The 23,211-nt window shown below is 43.2% G+C and overlaps 1 protein-coding gene across 4 annotated transcripts in view; it reads right to left on the bottom strand.

Moving 5' to 3' along the window:
• Window positions 1-10,942: 10,942 nt before the first annotated feature.
• Window positions 10,943-23,211, bottom strand: part of SLC38A5 (solute carrier family 38 member 5) — a 141,348-nt gene continuing 129,079 nt past the window's right edge. For all 4 annotated transcript variants that reach the window (XM_040324525.1, XM_040324526.1, XM_040324524.1 and 1 more), the window contains 5 exons: window positions 20,557-20,657; window positions 17,802-17,926; window positions 17,581-17,725; window positions 14,869-14,972; window positions 10,943-12,036 (listed from right to left, as the gene is read on the bottom strand). In XM_040324525.1, coding sequence (XP_040180459.1) covers window positions 11,932-12,036; window positions 14,869-14,972; window positions 17,581-17,725; window positions 17,802-17,926; window positions 20,557-20,657 — 580 coding nt within the window. In that variant the 3' untranslated portion in view covers window positions 10,943-11,931. The remainder of the gene's footprint in view (window positions 12,037-14,868; window positions 14,973-17,580; window positions 17,726-17,801; window positions 17,927-20,556; window positions 20,658-23,211) is intronic.

The raw sequence follows: 23,211 nt of genomic DNA, 5'->3' as shown, positions 1-23,211 counted from the left end.
ACTCCGCCACTTAGCAGTCTGGGTTGTATTATCCTTCCTTCCTCCCCTCCCTGCCCCATCGCCATCTCGGCCGCTGCATTCATTCTTACACAGCAGGTAGTAGGGAGAAGGCACAGCATGTCCGCACAGTGGGTGAGAGCTGCCCAACTTTTCACGCTAAGAGGCAGATGATTTGATGAGTCATCTGCCTGTTAACATGAAAAGTTGGGCAGCTACCGCCCATTGTCTGGACATGCTGTGCCTTGTCCCTACTACCTGCTGTGTAAGGTAAGATAAGTCAGGTTAGAGGAAGGCTGTGATTGGCAGGGAGAAATGTATTGTGAAGGGAGGAGGCTGGGCTGAAAAGAAGGGGGGCTGTAAAGAGGAGAGAGGTGCAAAGAATGGGGGCTGTGAAGGGAACTGGCATGCAAGGAAGGAAGGAAGGGCTGTGAAGGCGATGGAGGTGCAAGAAAGGGAGACTGTGAATGCGATGGGGGTGCAAGGAAGAGGGACTGTGAAGGGACTTTTTAATTCAATAACCCTGGTGTACAGCTGCACGGTTCCTCCACAGGTGAGGGGTCCAGTGATGAGGAGTCCCTGAATAAATTAATAAAAATATATATACAGTGCCTTGCAAAAGTATTCGGCCCCCTTGAACTTTGCGACCTTTTGCCAGGCTTCAAACATAAAGATATAAAACTGTAATTTTTTTTGAAGAATCAACAACAAGTGGGACACAATCATGAAGTGGAACGAAATTAATTGGATATTTCAAACTTTTTTAACAAATAAAAAACTGAAAAATTGGGCGTGCAAAATTATTCAGCCCCTTTACTTTCAGTGCAGCAAACTCTCTCCAGAAGTTCAGTGAGGATCTCTGAATGATCCAATGTTGACCTAAATGACTAATGATGATTAATAGAATCCACCTGTGTGTTATTAAGTCTCCGTATAAATGCACCTGCACTGTTATAGTCTCAGAGGTCCGTTTAAAGCGCAGAGAGCATCATGAAGAACAAGGAACACACCAGGCATGTCCGAGATACTGTTGTGGAGAAGTTTAAAGCCGGATTTGCCAAGCTTTAAACGTCCCAAGGAGCACTGTGCAAGCGATAATATTGAAATGGAAGGAGTATCAGACCACTGCAAATCTACGAAGACCTGGCCGTCCCTCTAAACTTTCAGCTCATACAAGGAGAAGACTGATCAGAGATGCAGCCAAGAGGCCCATGATCACTCTGGATGAACTGCAGAGATCTACAGCTGAGGTGGGAGACTCTGTCCATAGGCCAACAATCAGTCCCTGTATACTGCACAAATCTGGCCTTTATGGAAGAGTGGCAAGAAGAAAGCTATTTCTTAAAGATATCCATAAAAAGTGTTGTTTAAAGTTTGCCACGAGTCACCTAGGAGACACACCAAACATGTGGAAGAAGGTGCTCTGGTCAGATGAAACCAAAATCAAACTTTTTGACAAAAATGCAAAACGTTATGTTGGGCGTAAAAGCAACACAGCTCATCACCCTGAACACACCATCCCCACTGTGAAACATGGTGGTGGCAGCATCATGGTTTGGGCCTGCTTTTCTTCAGCAGGGACAGGGAAGATGGTTAAAATTGATGGGAAGATGGATGGAGCCAAATACAGGACCATTCTGGAAGAAAACCTGATGGAGTCTGCAAAAGACCTATGACTGGGACGGAGATTTGTCTTCCAACAAGACAATGATCCAAAACATAAAGCACAATCTACAATGGGATGGTTCACAAATAAACATATCCAGGTGTTAGAATGGCCAAGTCAAAGTCCAGACCTAAATCCAATCGAGAATCTGTGGAAGAACTGAAAACTGCTGTTCACAAACGCTCTCCATCCAACCTCACTGAGCTCGAGTGGTTTTGCAAGGAGGAATGGGCAAAAATTTCAGTCTCTCGAAGTGCAAAACTGATAGAGACATACCCCAAGCGACTTACAGCTGTAATCGCAGTAAAGGTGGCGCTACAAAGTATTAACTTAAGGGGGCTGAATAATTTTGCACACCCAATTTTTCAGTTTTTTATTTGTTAAAAAGTTTAAGCGCTAAGGTCAGGCCTGGGGGGCAGGGCTAAAGCTGTGTAAGGGGCCCCAAAATTTCTGATGGTTGCCATGGGCTTACCTATAGATATAGTGAATATCTCCCAAACCTGCACAGTTTAGGAGACATTCCCACTGCATGCAGCTGGTGATGTCACCCACACATGTGCTCTAAAGGGATGGCCTACCCCTGCCATACCCTCAGAACTCCATGCCGTACTCTGTCACTTCCATGCACATGCACGGAAGTTATGCGATCATGGCGCAGCCAATCAGACGTTGGGAGGATGCAAACCCGTAAAAAAAGACAAGAAAAAGATGGAAGCCCTGTCAGCAGTGACAACGCGGCGCTGGAAGGCTTAGTTCGAAGGCAAGCATTTCATAATGTGCTAGTATGCAATAGTGCGGTTTACTAGCGCTTTAAGCTGGCCACAAATGGATCTAAATTCACCCAGTTCAGCAGGGACCAGCCAAATTTAGATCCATCTATTAGCCATTTTCTCTTGATCACTTTTGTCGAGCAGGATGTTGGAAATTTGTCATTCAATCAGTGGCTGCTGCACTGATCAGTGTATTCTGACAGTGGAGGAGTCCCTTCTGTCAGAATACAATAACACAAAGAAGAGGATTCCTTCCTCCACCTTACCTGTGTGAATGGGGAATCCGTTTGTTATTTGACGATCAGCCTGGGAAGAAAAAGAAAAAGAAAAAGAAAAAGAAAAAGAAAAAGAAAAAGAAAAAGAAAAAGAAAAAGAAAAAGAAAAAGAAAAAGAAAAAGAAAAAGAAAAAGAAAAAGAAAAAGAAAAAGAAAAAGAAAAAGAAAAAGAAAAAGAAAAAGAAAAAGAAAAAGAAGAAGAAGAAGAAGAAGAAGAAGAAGAAGAAGAAGAAGAAGAAGAAGAAGAAGAAGAAGAAGAAGAAGAAGACAAAAACAAAATGTTTAGGCTTTGCAGAGAATTGAATAGACCTTATCTACCCATAAGCGTTAGGTGCAAAAAAGTTCTATAATTGACCTCGGGTTTCATTCCCATCCCATTTTTATCTTCATTCTTTGGTGACTTTATCTCCACATAAGTACAGTATTATTTCCTGGTGTTATCTGATGCTAAGTGAAGATTGGTAGGGGGTAAAAGGAACAGGCTGTCAAGGGGCAGCACAAAAAAAGAGAGCTCATCCTTTAATACGCTGCACACAAGCAAACAGCTTGAGCTATACAGAAAAGTGTGATTGTATAATGCAGAGACCAATTACAGGCATGAAAAAGTGTTACAGCACCTGCGGTTTAAGTGAATAGTATTTATATGGAGACAAAGCCACACAGGTACCTTAGGCTGTCCATACATTATTCAATTTTCTTTTAGATGTACCAAAACCAGTGGAGGCCCATCCATTGGGGGCACAGGGGGCCACCCCCGCTAATCCATGTGCCCGACCCCTAATCTACATGCAGGGTGCTGGACGCATGGATTGCAATGAGTTGTTTTATTTTTTTATATGAAACACATAATTAAAGCCTGAGGCTCTAATTGGCTTCAAAAAAGGTTGGGCTCAAGGCTTGGAGCACTGCGCCCTGAGCCCACCCATTTGTGTGACATTAGCATATTAATATTCGCTATTGTCTTCCTGTTTCTCCTCCCGGCCAATCAGGAAACGGGAGTCCTAAGGCACCAATTGACCAGGAGTCTGAAGACCCGATTGGCCGGGAGGAGGAGCAGCGACCGCTAGGACACAGAGGAGATGGGGGGGGAAGCCGGTAAGATAGAAGCTTTGGCCCCCTACCCATCTATTTAACCACTTAAGCCCCGGACCAATATGCTGCTAAATGCCCAAAGGCGTTTTTACAATTTGGCACTGCGTCGCTTTAACAGACAATTGCGCGGTCGTGCGACGTGGCTCCCAAACAAAATTGGCGTCCTTCTTTCCCCACAAATAGAGCTTCCTTTTGGTGGTATTTGATCACCTCTGCGGTTTTTATTTTTTGTGCTATAAACAAAAATAGAGCGACAATTTTGAAAAAAATTCAATATTTTTTACTTTTTGCTATAATAAATATCCCCCAAAAACATATATAAAAAATTTTTTTTCCTCAGTTTAGGCCGATACATATTCTTCTACCTATTTTTGGTAAAAAAAAATCACAATAAGCGTTTATCGATTGGTTTGCGAAAAATTTATAGCGTTTGCAAAATAGGGGATAGTTTTATTGCATTTTTATAAAAAATAATTTTTTACTACTAATGGCGGCGATCAGCGATTTTTTTCGTGACTGCGACATTATGGCGGACACTTCGAACAATTGTCAAAATGACCATTGTCATTTTCACAGCAAAAAATGCATTTAAATTGCATTGTTTATTGTGAAAATGACAGTTGCAGTTTGGGAGTTAACCACAGGGGGCGCTGAAGGAGTTAGGGTTCACCTAGTGTGTGTTTACAACTGTAGGGGGGTGTGTCTGTAGGTCTGATGTCATCGATCGTGTCTCCCTATAAAAGGGATGACTCGATCGATGCAGCCGCCACAGTGAAGCACGGGGAAGCCGTGTTTACATACGGCTCTCCCCGTTCTTCAGCTCTGGGGAGCGATCGCGAGGGGGCGGCTACAAACGAATAGCCGCGCCCTCGTCCCGGATCACTCCCCGCGGATTTCCGACCGCCGCATGTAGTGGGGGGGGGGGGGGGGGGGTCCCGATCGGACCCCCGACGAGGCGGGGACGTACATGTACGCCCATATGCCTGTACGTCCCATTCTGTGGACGTATATTTACATGCGGAGGTCATTAAGCGGTTAATTGACATTATTAAGACTCACAATAGGCACAAATGAACCACCCCATTTGCATTGTCCTGTGCTGGCATGGTGGTCTGATCATACTAGACATGTGCGGTTCGTTTCGTTCCGAATTATAATTCCGACAAATAGTCGTTATTTGGAAATTCAGAGGTTTCCTGAATTTCCAAATTAGAATAGTACCGAATTTAAATGATTCCGAAATAACGAAATTCGAATTTGAATAGTTTCAAATCGTTTTCGAATTCAAATAGTTTTCCAATTTCCAAGGAGAATAAAAAAAGAATAGAAAACAAAGGAACAGGTTATTTATTCATTTATTTTCTATTCTATTTAAGGCTGGGTTCACACTACTACACTACTTTCATCCTACTTTGCTCTGCTACATTGGTCCTACATCCATCCTACTTTCATGAACAGGATACTACTTTGGTCCGACTTCAATGATATTCAATGGGCCTGAAGTAGGATCAATGTAGGACCAAAAGTAGTACAGGGAGCATTTTCAAAGTCGGACCGACTTGTGTAGGACGCTACAAGACGCTCTCATAGGGAAACATTGAACACAGAGCAAAGTAGGATGAAAGTAGTGTAGTAGTGTGAACCCAGCCTTATTCCTTTTGGAAATTGGAAACCTTTTCGAATTCAAAAACTGTTTGAAATTGATTTGAAAACATTTTGAATTGATTTGAAAAAGAATAAACAAAACGAATCCCGAAAACGAATGAAACAAATGTAACTAAATCAAAAGTTATGTAAATAACGAATCAAAACAAATGTTTTGGTTCTGCACATGTCGAAGAACAACTGCCTACAAGTACATCATCCTTTGTGAAATGACAGGTAGTTGCACAACTTTGACCACTGGCTTACTGAAGCAGCATGACGGTTGCAGCAGGGCCCCCCTGGACATCCCCTGGGCCCTAGACTCCTGCTTTGGTTGTCCTGAGGACTATCTGGCTCTGCTGCAGTTAAGAAAAACAAGCTCTTAAAAAGGAAAAAGCAAACTTGTTTGTAGTTGTTTTATTAATATACATTTCATCCCTGAAGGCATTATGTCAGTACTGTATCATAGGAGGAGTATGGTAGCCTTAATGAGAGGAGCCGTAATTACTGCCACAAAATCGTTTATATGTTTTGTATTCTTTTCTATTATGAAAATGTAAAAACTTCCAATAAAAACCATTGAAACAAAAAGGAAAAGGCGAAAGAGCAGGATTGTTGAGTGTTCCCATTCACCTATGTGCACTCGAGCTCCTTATCTTACATTCTTTATAAAAAAAAATAAAAAAATGTTCTCATTGGACTGACCCTTTTAATTTGCAAGTGAAAGTGTTTCCTTCTTTCAGTCTAATGTCGCGTACACACAGGCGTTTTTCAGCATGGAAAAAAACAAAGTTTTTAAAAATGTAATTTAAAATCATAGTGTGTGTGGGCTTCACATCGTTTTTCGGCTTCTGAAAAACAACAACAACAAAAAAAATTCGAACATGCTGCATTTTTTAACGTCGTTTTTTTAAAATGTCGTTTTTCGGGTTGTAAAAAATGATCGTGTGTGGGCTAAAACGACGTTTTAAACCCGCACATGCCCAGAAGCGAGTTATGAGATGGGAGCGCTTGTTCTGGTAAAACTACCGTTCATAATGGGGTAAGCACATTCATCACGCTGTAACAGACAAAAAAGCGCGAATCGTCTTTTACTTACAAGGAATCAGCTAAAAGCAGCCCCAAGGCGAATAGAACTTCCCCTTCAGAGTGCCGTCGTACGTGTTGCACGTCACTGCGCTTTGTTCATAATTTTTCAAAAACGATGGTGTGGGCAACGTCGTTTTTAATGATGAAGTTGAAAAAACAACGTTTTTTGGACATGCTGAAAAACAAAGTTTTTTTTCTTGCCGAAAAACGACCGTGTGTATGCGGCATAAGGCTTTTGTAGTTGCGTTTTATTTTTTTTTATTTTTTTAAGCAAAACTATACTACCATAAAAGCTTATGGCTCAAGAAAAGCTGAATAGCCGTTTTTTTACAGTTTTTCAGCTTATACCAGAGATATGCCGCGTACACACGATCAGTAATTCGGACAAGAAAACCGTGGATTTTTTTCCGACAGGAATTTTGGCTCAAACTTGTGTTGCATACACATGGGTCACACAAAATTCCGACCGTCAAGAACGCGGTGACGTACAACACTACGACGAGCCAAGAAAAATGAAGTTCAATGATTTCGAGCATGCGTCGACTTGATTCAGAGCATGCGTGTTTTTTTGGAATTGCATACAGACGATCGAAATTTCCGACAAGAACTTTCCATGTCGGAAAATTTGAGAAGCAGCTCTCAAATTTTTGCTGTCGGAAATTCAGAAAAAGTCAGATGGGGCCTACACACGGTCAGAAATTTGCGACCAAAAGCTCACATGGAAATTTTCTTGTCGGAAATTCTGATTGTGTGTACAGAACATTACAGCTGAAAAACTCAACACTAGTTCTGGGTTTTTCTTCTAGCCAGAAAACGACAATGCCAAAAAAACACTGATAACAGCCTATGTGTGCATGGACTCATAGGATATCATTCTGGGGAGTTTACTGGCTGCAGAAAAAAAACGACTGAAGCTAAAAACAGCAGCTGTACAAAATGTCCAGTGTGCGTGAGGCCTTAGCCACAACTTCTTTTAAATTTGACTTTTCTTTAAATATAACAGATTCACTTTAACCGCTTGACCTCTGGAAGATTTACCCCTTTTCATGACCAGGCCGTTTTTTGCTTTTTGGCACTGTTATTTTAAAATGACAATTTCCTACAAAAAGCGCTTTTTTTTTTTGGTGATATTTGATCACCACTATAAACAAAAAAAATACAGACAATTAAAAAATAAATTAAAAACATACAATATTTCTTACTCTCTGCTATAAAACATATCCAATAAAAAATTTGAAAAATAATCAAATTTGTTAATCAAATTTAGGCCAATATGTATCCTGCTACATGTTTTTGGTACAAAAAATCCCCATAAGCGTATATTGATTTGTTTACACAAACGTCTACAAACTATGGTATATATTTATGGAAATGTTTTTATTTTTCTATACGAGTAATGGCAGAATCGGCGACTTATAGCGGGACTGCGATATTGCAGGCAGACAATCGAACACTGACTGACACGTTTGGGGTACCAGCGACACTAACACCGTGTACTAATGACACTGGCTGGCTAGGGCGATCAAAGGGTTAACTGTGTGACTAGCCAGTGTTTTTCTGACATGTGTGTACTGCTTTTACTAGGGGAAGAGATGGATTTTATTCCCGACTTTGCAAGAATACAAACTCCATCCCTTCCCTCCTGTCAGGACACAGATCTGCCTTATTTACATAGGCAGATCTCCGTTCTGTGTGTTTTACACACAATCAGAGGGTGCCGACACACATCCAATGCCCGACACCCGCAGATCGTCTTCTGCTGTAATTAATTGTGCCCTAGGTGGAAGTGCAAAATCATGTATATATACGTGATTCTGCACAGGAGTGTCGCCCTGTAGCAGTAAATCTGCTATGGGGCGGACGACAAATAGTTAAGGTAGAATGATAGCTCCCCTTTATAAAATATGTGCTTGCGAGTACATCTACATGCGCAGTGGGGAGAAGACTTTTGGAGGGTGGACTGGTGTCAAGAAGGGCAGAAAATAAGCCACTTCTCTTCAGGAAAACCATCAGAGACAGCATGATATCCTGCCAAAGGTAAAAGGATTGGACTGCTGAGGACTGGGTAAAGTCATTTTCTCGGATTAATCCCCTTTCTGATTTTTTGGAGCATCCGGAAAAAACCTTGTCAGGAGAGGAAAAGGTAAGCGCTCCCATCAGTCCTGTGTTATGCCAACAGTAAGGCTGCTTTCACACTGGGGCGGGCTCTGACGGTAGAACTTTGTAGTTTTAGCGGAGATATTTGTCTGCTAGCGGGGCGCTTTTAACCCTTGCTAGCGGCCAACGAAAGGGTTAAATGCACTAGTGTAGCGCTGCTGCCAAAAGCTCTTTGCGGATACGTCGGCAGCGGTGCACATTTATTTAGAAGGGCAGGAGCGGTGAATACACTGCTCCTCCACCGCCTGAAAGATGCTGCTTGCAGGACTTTTTCTAATGTCCTGCAAGTGCACCGCCCCAGTGTGAAAGCACTGAGGCATTTTTCAGGCTCTTTACAGGCACTATTTTTAGCCCAAAAGCGCATAAAAAACACTGCAGTGTGAAAGGGGTCTAAAGCATCCAGAGACCATTCATGTGTGGGGTTGCTTCTCAGCCAAGGCAGTGGGCTCATTCACGATCTTGGCTAAGAACACAGCCATGAATAATGAATGGTGCAAAAAAATCCTCCGAGAGCAACTTCTCCCAACCATCCAAGAACAGTTTGGTGAGGAACAATGCCTTTTCCAGCATGATGGAGCACCTTGTCATAAAGGTAAATGTGATAACTACGTGGCTCGGGGAACAAAACACTGAAATTGTGTCCATGGCCAGGAAACTCCCCAGACCTTAATCGCATTGAGAACAGTTTCCTGTGATAGCGAGGCAACAATGCTGCACTGCTCCTGAATTCAGAGCAGATTTGCCCTTCGCATGGAGACTGCTTTCTTGCACTACAGTGGAATGAAAAAATGTTGCAGGGAGTATGGCTATTAGCATTGTCACTGCCATCTCAGAAGCCTGTAGATTGTCAATCAGCACCTGGCCACACCTAGTCCTGCCCACTGCTTTCTGGTTGGACAGCACTGCCTCTGTTGGTGAAACCTTCCCATCGTAAGCTGCAGTATCTGGGAGGGGGAGCGTGTGAGATACAAATGAAAGAGGATTTGACTCAGTCAAGGAAGATAAAGGAGGTTCTTCATTTACTTTCCGAGATTTGTGCATCACAAAGAAACTGGATTTGGAACCTGTTTCGACTAGGGGTGCAACGGATCAAAAAACTCACGGTTCGGATCGTTCCTCGGATCAGAGTCACGGATCGGATCATTTTTCGGATCACCACCATATATAGTCCCCACTGTAATATTCACATCTCCCCCATTGTAATGTCCACATCTCCCCCACTGTAATGTCCACCACATCTCCCCCACTGTAATGTCCCCCACATCTCCCCCACTGTAATGTCCACCACATCTCCCCCACTGTAATGTCCACCACATCTCCCCCACTGTAATGTCCTCCATTGTAATGTCCACCACATCTCCCCCACTGTAATGTCCACCACATCTCCCCCACTGTAATGTCCCCCATTGTAATGTCCACCACATCTCTCCCACTGTAATGTCCACCACATCTCCCCCACTGTAATGTCCACCACATCTCTCCCACTGTAATGTCCACCACATCTCCCCCACTGTAATGTCCACCACATCTCCCCCACTGTAATGTCCCCCCACTGTAATGTCCACCACATCTCCCCCACTGTAATGTCCACCACATCTCTCCCACTGTAATGTCCACCACATCTCCCCCACTGTAATGTCCACCACATCTCCCCCACTGTAATGTCCCCCACTGTAATGTCCACCACATCTCCCCCACTGTAATGTCCACCACATCTCCCTCGTCAGTGCGCCGCTCTGGGGAGCTCACCTAGGCCACCGCCGGGTGTACCAAGATGGCCGCCGCTCTGGAGCTAGGCCGAAGCCGCGGCCTTTCCTATGGGCTCAATCCGTGGATCGCGTGGTGTGCCGATCCGGACGTTGACCCGTTCGGACCACGGATCAATGACGATCCATTGCACCCCTAGTTTTGACTGACATACAGGAGCCTTTAGTACATACATGCAGAGATTCCTGACAATTTGAGTATGTTGCAATCGGTTGTAGAAATGACAAGATATTGCTTTTTAACCCAGGTCAAGCTCACCTGCTGCACCAAACCCAGACATCCCTTCTGCCAGGGAATTAGGCCCTCTACCAAAAACATAATTATACATTTTTTTGGTGGAGTGGCCTTTGAACACACTACATATCCCACACCCAAATAAAGCTTAAGAAAAAAGGGGGCAAGAACACACACACACACACACACACACAAAAAACACATTGGTAGCATATTACCTTATAACAGAGCACAAAAAAATAAAACCGACAACTTGTTTAAAATTTATTAAAATATTCGATCAGTTAACAATCCACACATGTAAACCAAGATATTTTCAGCTGCTCTCCATGAGCACAACACGTGTGCGAGTGTGTTACATGGGAAGGCCAATTGATTCAAATGGCGCAGCGATCCCACAGGATTCACAGTGATCGGGACGGAGGATTGATTGTCGGGCAGAGAGTATCGCTTTCTTGGATGGAACCAGCTGCCTTATGGATGGGTGGCTCCCAATCCATTAACTGTCTCAAGTCCTTTACATAACAAGGGCACTTACAATAAAAAACCTGTATGGCTTCTGTAACCGTAAATTGGAGACGTCATTTCAGACCTGTTAAAAAAGGCAGTGTAGTGATTCTACTTCAGGATGTATAGTCACCAAGGAAGGATGTGAAGGCAGTTTTCAGACACCTGGAGATACTCTGTATCACTGTGTGGTGCTACATGGCACATGATAATGCTGTGTATTTGTGCTGTGGCCTATCTCAGAGAGATGACCTAACCCCCTGAGTGCGACACACAGATACCCTTGCCTTGCAGGGTCAGTGAGGTAGATGCACTGTGATTTGACGATTTTGGTACAGATCAGGGGATAAGTGACCTGGCATGCATGAATTCTCAAGGGAAACCGCTGTATGCCCCAGCGACTGGTGTACAGGACTGACAGTCAAGGTCCTGCAGTTACCGAGACACCAAAGAAGAAGGAAGCAACACAAACAGTGATTGTAGTGACGTCTTGCAGCAGCTGGGGGGATGGGGAGGTGATTCTGGGCTTGGGGCACTTTTTTGGCATACATCATCTTGTCCTGCAATGACTGAGAGCCCCTCTCTCCTGTTGGCCAGCTGCTCCTGAATTCCGCAACGATAACCAATATTCTGATCTTGATGTGGTCAACAGACCTGTCCTTTGAGCCTACACAGGTCTCAGGAGAACTGGCCTAATGTCCTTATCCAGTGGGAGAGGGGAACCAAGTAGGGGCTAGTGACCCCCGACGTTGCTTTTTCCCGTTGTCGTCCAGTCCACAATGATAAAACTCAAACTCATGATCATAAATACGAAGCCCAAGGCGGCAAAGATGGCAGCCTGTGGAAAGAACAGAAGACTGAGTTCAAGTCATGAGGCATGAATGAAAACAAGAGTAGGGAAAAAAAACATTTACTAGCAGAAAGTGGGTATTTGTGATCCTGACTTACTGAGATAGAGAATCCAGCAGTTTGAATTAAAGAGGATGTAAAGCCACTCTCATCCTTTCTAAACTACTGCCATAGTGCTGATCTATAAGGATAAAGATGCCTCCTGCATGTATCCTTACCTGTCAAATGTCTCCCCTCTGTCTGTTACGAGACCCGAAAAATTGCAGATTCTGTGGGTGGATCTGTTGCCTGGAGCTCATTGGGTGGAGTCGTGATGTCAGTAGACTCCCCCGCCCTCTTCTACACTCCCCTTGTCAACATGCATTTTTTCCTGTGTATTTCTTACACTAAATTCTGCTATGATCACTAACATCCAGTCAAAATCCAGAAAAGTAACCACATGACTTTAGAAAAGGAGCTAGTGCATGAGATATGTAAATAACCTGTCATTCACAGCATAGGGGCGGAATGGACTAAGGTTTTTCTCTGTAAGTCCGTTTTATTTCACTGAACAATAAAAGAGGATTGCTCAGAGCTGGATTAACTAAAAAAAAATTGGGTTTACATCCACTTTAAACTAGCTTTGGTAGGAATCAGGGTGCTGACATTGCACATTTGTGTGTTCCCTAGCTGTAATGTTTATCCTCAGCTTTTGCTGTTTAGATTCAGAAAAAGTTTTCACAATAAATGAAATGGTGAACACTGTACGACCCCCACCAACCCCCCGGCCCCTGCTATACTTACCTTTGTGAGTGATGAATCATCAATGCCCATGCAGCCAGTGCAGCAGCCTGGGAGATGTACATTTCTGCTCTTCTCCCTCTTCTTTCTGCAACATTTCCAGGATAGATCAGAGCAAAATCGGATTGGTCAGCGCCATTACAGAGCATCGTTCTGATCAGTCCTAGAAGAGCTGCAGAACAAAGAGGGAGAAGAGCAGGGTTTTCAAAACCCTGGATGACTACATCAGCTTCATGGGTACTGACAGCCAGGGGCGGACTGATAACTCATGGGGCCCCCGGGCAATAGAAGATTATGGGGCCCCTGGGCTTACAGATGGCCACCACGCTAGGAGGCAGTGCAGAGGCGGGGCAGCTAAAATCTCAAGATTTTCATATAAAAAGCATGTCGGTTTCAGACATATCAGGGACAGATGTAAAAAAAAACACAGATTTCTACATACTGTCCCTGGTTTTACTGAGCCTGGCAACCATGAAGGGTCCCCCTAGTGGCATGGGGCCCTCGGGCAGTGCCCGAGTGCCTCAATGGTCAGTCCGCCCCTGCTGACAGCTCATCGCCTACAGTGGTAAGTATAGTGGGGGCCGGTTGGGAAGGGGAGGGTGTACTGAATTGGTTCACAGTTTTTTTTCTGAAAAGGTGAACTAACCCTTTAAGTGGTTCAAGATGCTAATGGGGCAAGACCACATGTTGCCCACGAAGAATCTACATTAGCCCTCTGCACCCTTCTATACACTCATACATATTTCCAGCAAACTTATGCATATAAACAGGGGGTTTTTGGTTCACATAATGTATATTGCAAAATTAGTATTTGGCATTTTGCATTGTACAGTAGGGTGTGGCTATAGAGAGATCACTTTGATAGAGCTGACTATCTTAAATATGTATCGCAATATAAGTGAATCAAAAATCCCTGTTTTTATGTAAAAGTTTGCTAGAAATATGTATGAATGCAAGGGCGGACTGACAACTCATGGGGCCCTCAGCAATAGGAGATTATGGGGCCCCCAGGCAATAGATTATGGGGCCACACAGTACTGTATACACACAAACACATACAGTATACATACACACAATCAGGGGCGGACTGACAACTCATGGGGCCCCCGGGCAATAGAAGATTATGGGGCCCCTCTGGCTTACAGATGGCCACCAAGCCAGGAGGCAGTGCAGAGGCAGGGCAGCTAAAATCTTGGGATATTTACATTAAAAGCATGTCAGTTTCGGACATATCAGGGACAGATCTAAAAAAAACACAGATTTTTACATACTGTCCCTGGTTTTACTGAGCCTGGCAACCCTGATGGGGCCCCCTAGTGGCATGGGGCCCTCGGGCAGTGCCCGAGTGACTCAATGGTCAGTCCGCCCCTGCACACAATATACACACACAGTATACATACACACACACTCGCACACTGAGAAGGTACTGGAGAGCTATAATCTTGGGATTTTTAGAACAAAAGGATGTCCGTAAGGGACATTTCAGGGACACATGTAAAAAAAACCAAAAAAAACACAGATTTTTACATACTGTCCCTGGTTTTAATGAGGCTGGCAACCCTAATGGGGCCACCTAGTGGCATGGGTCCGTCGGGCAGTGCCCAAATGGCACGTCCGCCCCTGTATGCATGTACAGCAGTGTGAAAAGCATTAATTAATATTTTTTAGTTCTAAAATATTTATTCACCAACTGACATACTGGTCAAATGTGCCAACTACTGTCTGAATCTCTGAAATTTAACAAGTAGGCAAATTAAAACTTTTCAATTTCACTTTGACTTATTTGTAATTAAATTCTTACACTGGTTAAGAGTCAAAAGGCTACATACATTATTAATGGTCCACTACTACCAGGAGAACAAGTTACTGGATCAAAGGGGATCTCGATTTGGTTCTATCTACTGTAACTTGGTGTCACCTGGTAGGGTGACTTGGTCCAGATGAAACGTGGACCCTTTTTTTTAATAGATATATAAATTAAGTGAATGGTAGTGCAGAGGGCAGGAGTTCAAATGCAGACAAGGCACATGGCCACACAGACCTGAATTTTTTGGCGAGAAAACAGTGGCTCCTTTTCATTAGGAACAATTCTTATATAGAATATGCTTGGAAGGATGAAAATCAGGCTTGGTGCTGAAGTGGCTCCTGTAGTAAGAGAAAGGAAAAGTTATTGAGAGTAGTTTTTGATTCAGATGCAGCACCTTAAAGCGGCGTTCCGCCAAAAAATAAATAAAAAAAAATTAAAGTCAGCAGCTACAAATACTACAGCTGCTAACTTTTAAAATAAGGATACTTACCTGTCCAGGGCGCACGTGATGTCCTCACCGAAAGCCGACCTGTCCCTTCGGCTCCAGGTGGAGGGGTTGGCATTGCTAGTAAGGGAATCAGAAAGTGAAGCCTTGTGGCTTCACAGCTCATTTCACTACTGCGCATGCGCGAGTCGCGCTGCACGCTCTGAGTGGTCCCTGTTGTCTTCTGGGACCTGTGTGTCTTCCAGAAGACAGGGGGGGGGGGGACGGAGGAGGGGCCGGACATGACGTAAATCGCTGCGGATACTGCCAGAACTGGGAGCAAATACCTGTATTCGACAGGTATCTGCTCCCCCTCCCCACTGAAAGGTGCCAAATGTGACACCGGACGGGACGGGTGAGGGGGGCAGAGGAGGAATCCACACGGTGGAAGTTCCATTGTTGGGTGGAACTCCACTTTAAATACATTGATAGGCTACATTATCCAAGTGTTAGTCAGCAATTTCAAGGCTGTGTGGACAAGAGACGACCCCAAGCCAATCTATGTTTTGCAGCCATTTAACGGAACTAAAATAATGGCATGGCTGCCTTTAGAGATACACATATTAGTCACCCAATCAGCTCTGCACAGGGCACCTCTACAAATCTTTCTCTGGTGTACATTCTGGCACTGAGCCTGCGTGCTGGGATGACTGCACAGGAGTGACGTCATCCTGCATCCTCCAATGAAGACAGCCACAATCTGACATTGGGATGAAGCTGGGTAGAAGATGGCGGTGCCAGTGAGGGACGTTAGACCATTGAAGAAGAGGTAAGTTTAGCTGCTCTTTAAGTATTAAATCCCAACAACTAAATCACAACAGCCAACACTTTTTCAATTGGAAAGAGTAAATACGTATGCTAGCCTATTAATTTTGTAAGCAACACCAATGGGAAAATTTCTCCACGTTTTCTGTCCATTTGATAGCCAGGCTAGTAATGGGAGGTCATCACAGGGGTTGATTTACCAAAACTGGAGACCGCAAAATCTGGTGCAGCTGTGCATGGTAGCCAATGAGCTTCTAACTTCAGCTTGTTCAATTAAGCTTTGACAAAAAAAAAAACTTGGAAGCTGGTTGGCTATTATGCACAGATGCACCAAATTTCGCACTCTCCAGTTTTAGTATTTCAACCCCAGGGATAGGAAGACACAAGCATAATAGGCAAACAATAACAAAAGCCTGGAGGCATATGCACGTACAAATCTGAAATTCACATTAAAAAATTACTTTAAATTCCCAGTACAATAATAATTCGAAGTAAATGCTGATATTATAATATACGTTCCCTGTAGGTGTCACTTCACCCCACTAACCTTATTTTCTGCTCTTAAAGCAGGGGTTCACCCTAAAAAATAAATTCTAACATTACATTGAGCTGACTTCTGACACTGACAGTACGCTGATCTTTTTTTTTTTTTTTCCGTACATACTGTTTTATCGCTATTTTACCCCCTGGCTTCCGGGTAGTGAATCCCGCGGGACTGAGTGTTCCTATTCACAGGCTAAGTGATTGACGTATGACCAAAAGCTTCCCCCCCCGGCGCATACGGCGCGTCACGAGTTGCCGAAAGAAGCCGGACTGCGAGTCGGCTCTATACGGCGCCTGCGCACCGACGTTCGGCTTCTTTCGGCAACTCGTGACGCGCCGTATGCGCCGGTGGGAAGCTTTTGGTCATACGTCAATCACTTAGCCTGTGAATAGGAACGCCCACTCCCACGGGATTCACTACCCGGAAGACGGGGGTAAAATAGCGATAAAACGGTATGTACGAAAAGATTAATAAAAAAGATCAGTGTACTGTCAGTGTCAGAAGTCAGCTCAATGTAATGTTAGAATTTTTTTTTAGGGTGAACCCCCGATTTAAACTAAAAATTGCCAGACCTCCACTGGGTCAAAGGGTTGCCCTTTCAGGAATAAACAATACATACTTTACAACACCCAAAAGTGGAGTTCCACCCTAAAAATGAACTTTCTATTAACAGCTTGCCTTTAATGTAAAAAAAATAAAATTTTTACTCATTTCTATCTGGCTGTTACTAGGCAGATTTCGTAATCTGCTATGTTCCTGGTTCTAGGTGGTTCAACTTTCTGTCCTAAGACCCCATTGCCTCCTGGTAAATTATGACACTTATTTCCCAGGAGTCTCTGGGCATTACTGTGCCTAAAAATCGTCCAGCATGCACCTCTCCCTGAAAACCAGGAAGAAAAAGGAACTGGGCTTCACATGCCCACACATATGATGGATACGGCCACAACATGAGCTGGAGGATATAAGGCAAGTGTTTGCAATGATTTATGGAATGATTGGGGAGCGATGAATATTTTAGGGACTATTTAATGCAAAAAATAAATAAAAATTATGTTAGGAACCCCGCTTTAAATCATTAAGAAACTACAAATGCATGCATTTTACCTTCTATGGGGAGGAAACTACCCGCTATAGTAAGAATACAGTATCTTACCAATGACGCCAAAAATATCTTTGATGTTTGGAATAAAGATCACCAGCAAGTTGACCACAAAAAGCAAGCACACGGCAATAAGGATGTGTCTCCACCAGCGAAAGTCCTGTCCTGGGCAGACTAGCTGCTGGATGGCTCTGCGGATCTGAGACAGGAAAAGCCATAAGTTATAGGAAGGTTTGACACACCGAGCAGGAAAAAGTGAGGAAAGCTTCTCTTACCGGGAACAAGACAACTGGCACAGTGAGGGTGACGGCCACCAATACAGCAACGCGGACACACAGCATCAGTTTATCGAGAGGGTCCACCATCATGTATGTGTGCAACATCTCCGATTCCACTTCACCTAACATTGAAAAACATTGCCTGCGTTATATTCTAAGGCAGATAACATGTATACGGCAACTGTTTGCCTAAAGTTCAACTTTCATTTTCCTCTAGCATTCATCCTATATTTTCACCTGCATCTTTATTTCCCGGATCTTTCTTAAAGCAGAACTAAGCCCACCATTTATCCGTTTCCCAAATGAAAGCTCAAATTAGAAATTGCTAACAAATTACATCCTTAAAATTATTGTAAACCTCAGACATGAAGTATGAACAAAGCATATCTCCCTATAATGTGTGATTGTCTCAATTAAGAGCGCCAAGAGTAAATTCTGTCTGCTGCTTCATTCCTCTGCTATCTTCATGAACTACTTCTGACAAGTTTTCCTGACACCAAGAGAAAAATGGTGACAGGGGAGGGATCTCCAGCTGATTGACAGCCTTGGCTCTGTTCCTGTGTAAAGGTGGGTGTGTCACTTCCCTCCAATAAGCTCTCAGAGTTCTCCTTACTGAGCTCTGCACAGTGTAACTTCCGCTCATCACCCTCTTTTTCCGGACAGCTCAGACAAGCTATGTAAATTATGAAGCGATGTAGAGAAAAGTGCAAATAAACAAGTATAAGTTATGTAGGCGAATGCGTTTAATCTTTCTGCATCACCTGAGGCCAGGCGCTTCACTGGGTATATGTAAAGCCTAGCACACATGAGCCAAATGTCAGGTGCCATCGGCCAGTTAAAAAATAAAATAACATTTTATGGCAGCTGGGCCAGCTTCTGTTGGATGAGCATGCTTACTGAGGAGAAACAGGAAGTGAGAAATTCAGACAAAGAAAAAAAACATTTAAAAAGGGAAATCGAAGGAAAAGGTAAGTAAACCAACAATGCACTAGCTTAAAGGAACCTATTTAGAAAATAGAAAATGAACCTTTACAACCCCTTTAAACGTTTTTACAGGTTACCTGTTTAGAGTAACAGAGGAGGTCTTGCACTAAAATTATTGCTATTGCTCTAAAGATTGCGGCGATACCTCACGTGTGTGGTTTGAACACCATTTACATACGTGGACGCAACTTACGAATGCGTTTACTGCTGCACGTGAACTCAGAGGGAGGGGGCGCTTTACTTACTTTACTTTTTATTTAACAGTGTCCCTTTAATTGTAGTTTTGTTTAATCACTTTTATTCCTTTTACAAGGAATGTAAACATCCTGTATAATAGAATTATTTCTATTATAAGGGATGTTTACATTCCTTGTAATGGGAATAAAAGTGATTAAACAAAACTAGAATTAAAGGGAAACTTACGCATGACGGGTCCTCTTTATTGAGAGATCTGGGGTCAAAAAGACCTCAGATCTCACATTTACCTTTAAAAGCAAAAAGGTAAAAAAATCCATTTAAGCCCAAGAGGTGGAAGTGACGTCAGACGTCGCTCTGGTCCTCCAAGGGCATAGAGCCGAATGGGGCTATCTTGGCCTCACTTGGCTTCCTGCCCAGCCACTGATTGGACGGAATGGCTTCTGGCTTTACAGACAGCTCCAGAAAACCCGCAAGACCACAGAAAGTGGTGAGAGGGGGCACCTCTCCCACCGCCTATCAAAGTGATTCCGTGGCGAATGTGCCACTGGGACCACTTTTATTGGAAAGCTGGCTGCCTGCTGTAAATAAAGCTAGCTAGCTGCTGCCATAGCCCTGGTATTTAACATCAAAGTAAGTAATGACGTATATTTACGGTTAGGCGGTCAGCAAGTTGTCTACTATAGATTTTGTGGCTGCTCAAGTGCAGGACACATGATTGCTATTGATTCCTGAGCACTCCTCCTTTTCCTCTTTGTGATATCAGACGTGTCTGCCCTGCTCTATACATGCCCACTACCAGGTCCGTTAATTGCGTGGGAATAAATAGCGATCATGTGACCTGCTGGTGGGCATGTATGCAGTCTAACATGTCTGGGAGGGAGCTTCACAAAGAGTAGAGGAGTAGCAGCTGGAGGGGAAGCCGCTGTCAGTCAAGGCCGGAGTGATGGGCAGGGAGGGCGTGGTTTACACCTCGGAAAATACAGGCATGCTCTGCGATTGCACAGCGTGTCTGCATTTAAGTGTGGGATGACAGAGGATGTAAACTGACCATGCTAGCATGGGTCAGCCGCCAAGCTAAGCATGTCCAGTTTATTATCAGGAGGAGGGGCATAGGCAGGGCCAACTAGATAATAGAAAAGAACAGCAAGCACCAGTAACAAAAGCAATATGAAAACTCAAGTACAAATACATTAAAGATAAAATGCAAGGATTTTTGTTATTTTTAAGTTTACAAACACTTTAATTCCCCTTTAACATAAAGCCAATTACATTTTAGGCTGAGGGTTACGTAGATCTCAGAAAACAAATCTGCACACAAAAGAAGCAGAAGTCCCTTACATAAGCATTGTGAAGAAGGCTCTTCACAATGCTTATGTATGGGACTTCCGCTTCTTTTTTTTAGGACTCTGTTCTGTTTTTTAGGACTCTGCACTGTTCTGACTCTTCTGACGAAGCCATTTTTTTTCACTTTTTTAATGACACAAGCTGTGTAATTCCTTTTCGAGGAGGTGGTCTTAAACTGGTCACTACGTTTACCACCCCTGACCCAGCCAACCAAAAGGATGCTCACCATAGAAAGTCAAGTAGCCAAAAATTGCAGTCAACAGGTACATGATGAACATGGCAAGGATGGATACGTTGGCCACATTCTGCATCCGGGACTTGGTAGCTCTAGATGGAAGAAAGAAACAAGCATGGTAAAGTTGATCCGGGGAATATCTGATTGCCTCTCGGGGGATCAGGAAGGAATTTTTTCCCCAGCTGTAACAAATTGGATCATGCTCTGCTGTGGTTTTTCGCCTTCCTCTGGATCAACTGTGGGTTTAGAATTGGGTATATGGGATTGTATGATATTATTATTATTTTTTTATGGTTGAACTGGATTTTTTTCAACCTGACCAACTATGTAACTATGGATGCGTATATATATATATATATATATATATATATATATATATATATATATATACTTTTGTGTAATGATTTTGCCCTAGGTATAGTGCTCAGACAAGCATTTCATAAGTCTGCATAGATAACAATTTTATTCAATTACAGTGTTATTGGCAGCTATCGGTGTAGAAAAAAAATAAAAACACTGCCCAGCAGAGGGCGCACAATGGCTTACAAGTAAGGACCGAGGCACAAGCTGTCAAAAATCTTGAAATACAAACTGCATGGTTTACCACAGCAACCAGTCAAATTACAGCCCCCATTTTTCCAGTATTAATAGGAATCTTTTTTTAAAAAGCACTATGCCTGTCAGAAGCCTTTGATGGAATCTAGTGTTCCAAAACCATACACTAATTATATGGCAAGGAACTCCCTTGTAAGTAAACTGCATAGAGGCACCTTCAACTGTAAGATTATCCCAAGTCTGACTATTTTTAAAAATGTTCCCTCTGCCCTCCACCTGCCTATCCTGCACAACCTGTATAAAAACAAATCTGTATACTTACCTATTTTTATCTGCATTAAAACAGATACAAATAGGCAAGTACACATATTTTTATTTATACAGGTTAGGCAGAATAAGTAGGAGAAGAGGAGAGGGAACATTTTGCGTTGGGCCTTTCTTCCACTATGCTGGAACAGTTATGCAGTATGTGAGTTCGAGAATAACTTCTTCAATCAGAGACAAGCAAAGAATTTTGATTTGTCTCGGAATCCCTTCTAAAAGAAAATTATAATGGTTTTGGGTCAAATTTAATACATGACAAAGGATTCTCAGAGCAGTATGGGCTTGCTAGAGAGACAGTACAGCAGTAATCATCTTTCAGGAGGCTAGCTCTTGTGAAAACTTTGGACAGAGCTATCCAATATTGGAGGAGTCGTTGCTCTCACTGTTTTATTTGTATGTTTAAATCAAGTCTTACTGCCAAAACACGTCAGCCATTTGCTTTTACTCATGGTCGTGTATCAAAAAAGGATTCAGAAGGATTTTCGAAAGTTGATGGCTCTTTTATTCATTTGGTGTTCTATTGATTACTGGACGAGAGGACATCGGAGCCTGAGTTCCGTGTGGCTTCCGTTATCCATTCATCCACGCTACAGTTCCACTTTTTAGAGCAGTGCGCCGATCTCTTCACCTTGCTATGGGGGCACTCAGAGAAGAGAAGGAGTCAAGAGCGCTGGCCGAGGACAAGGGAGGAGGATCAGGGCTGCCCTGTGCAAAACCACTGCACAGAGCAGGTAAGTATACAAGGTTTGTTATTTAAAAAATAAATACATTTTACCTTTAATATCACTTTAATTCATTTTTAACCCCTTTCCCAGCCTTTTGAGGGTTCTAAAAGCCGGGAGGCGGGCATTTGTGTCATGTGACCACTGTGATTGGCTGTCACAGTGGTCCCACGATCATAAAGCTCCTCATTGCTAGTATGCATGGAGGAGTCGTTGCTCTCACTGTTTTATCTGTATGTTAAAAGTGATTGTAAAGTCTCAGTTTTTTTCCTATAAAAATAACAAACATGTTCTACTTACCTGCTCTGTGTAGTGGATTTGCACAGAGCAGCCCAGATTCTCTTCTTCTGTGATCCTGGCCCCTCCCTCCTGTTGAGTACCCCCACAGCAAGCAGCTTGCTATGGGGGCACCCGAGCCGAGCCACAGCTCCCTGTGTCCATTAAGACACGGAGCCCCAACCCAGCCCCGTCCCCTCTCTCTCCTGATTAGCTAGCTGACTTTGATCAACAGCAGTGGCAGCCAATGGTGCCGCTGCTGTGTCTCAGCCAATCAAGGAGGGAGAATCTCGGATGGCTGAGATACTCGTGGACATCACTGGATCTAGATGGGGCTCAGGTAAGTATTAGGGGTGCTCAGGGGGGCTGCTGCACACAGAAGGCTTTTTATCTTAATGCATAGAATGTATTAAGATAAAAACCTTCTGCCTTTACAACCACTTTACATTTTAGCTTGGGCTTTTGAGCTTTGTAAATATATATATATTTTTTTACGATGGGTCAAATAGAGATAAAGATAAATAAACAAAAAGGAGCCTAGAGCTCCACCTGCTGGCATGGCTTTAAAATCAAATACAAACAATTAATTTGAACATTGTGTATATACCTGACTACCAAAAAAAATAAAAAACACAAAAAAATAGAAACATTACATTTTTCAAAATTGTATGCTTTTAGTCCTGACCATAAAGCCATGTACATTCCCTGTACATTTAATATAGCACTAAAATGAGAGGACCCCTTTGTGCTTGTTTTGAGTTTCTTGGCA

The sequence above is a fragment of the Rana temporaria genome, chromosome 9 (assembly GCF_905171775.1).
Source record: "Rana temporaria chromosome 9, aRanTem1.1, whole genome shotgun sequence".
NCBI lineage: Eukaryota > Metazoa > Chordata > Amphibia > Anura > Ranidae > Rana > Rana temporaria.
The sequence above is the reverse complement of the archived record's forward strand: the minus strand, read 5'-3'. Positions and strand labels throughout refer to the sequence as shown.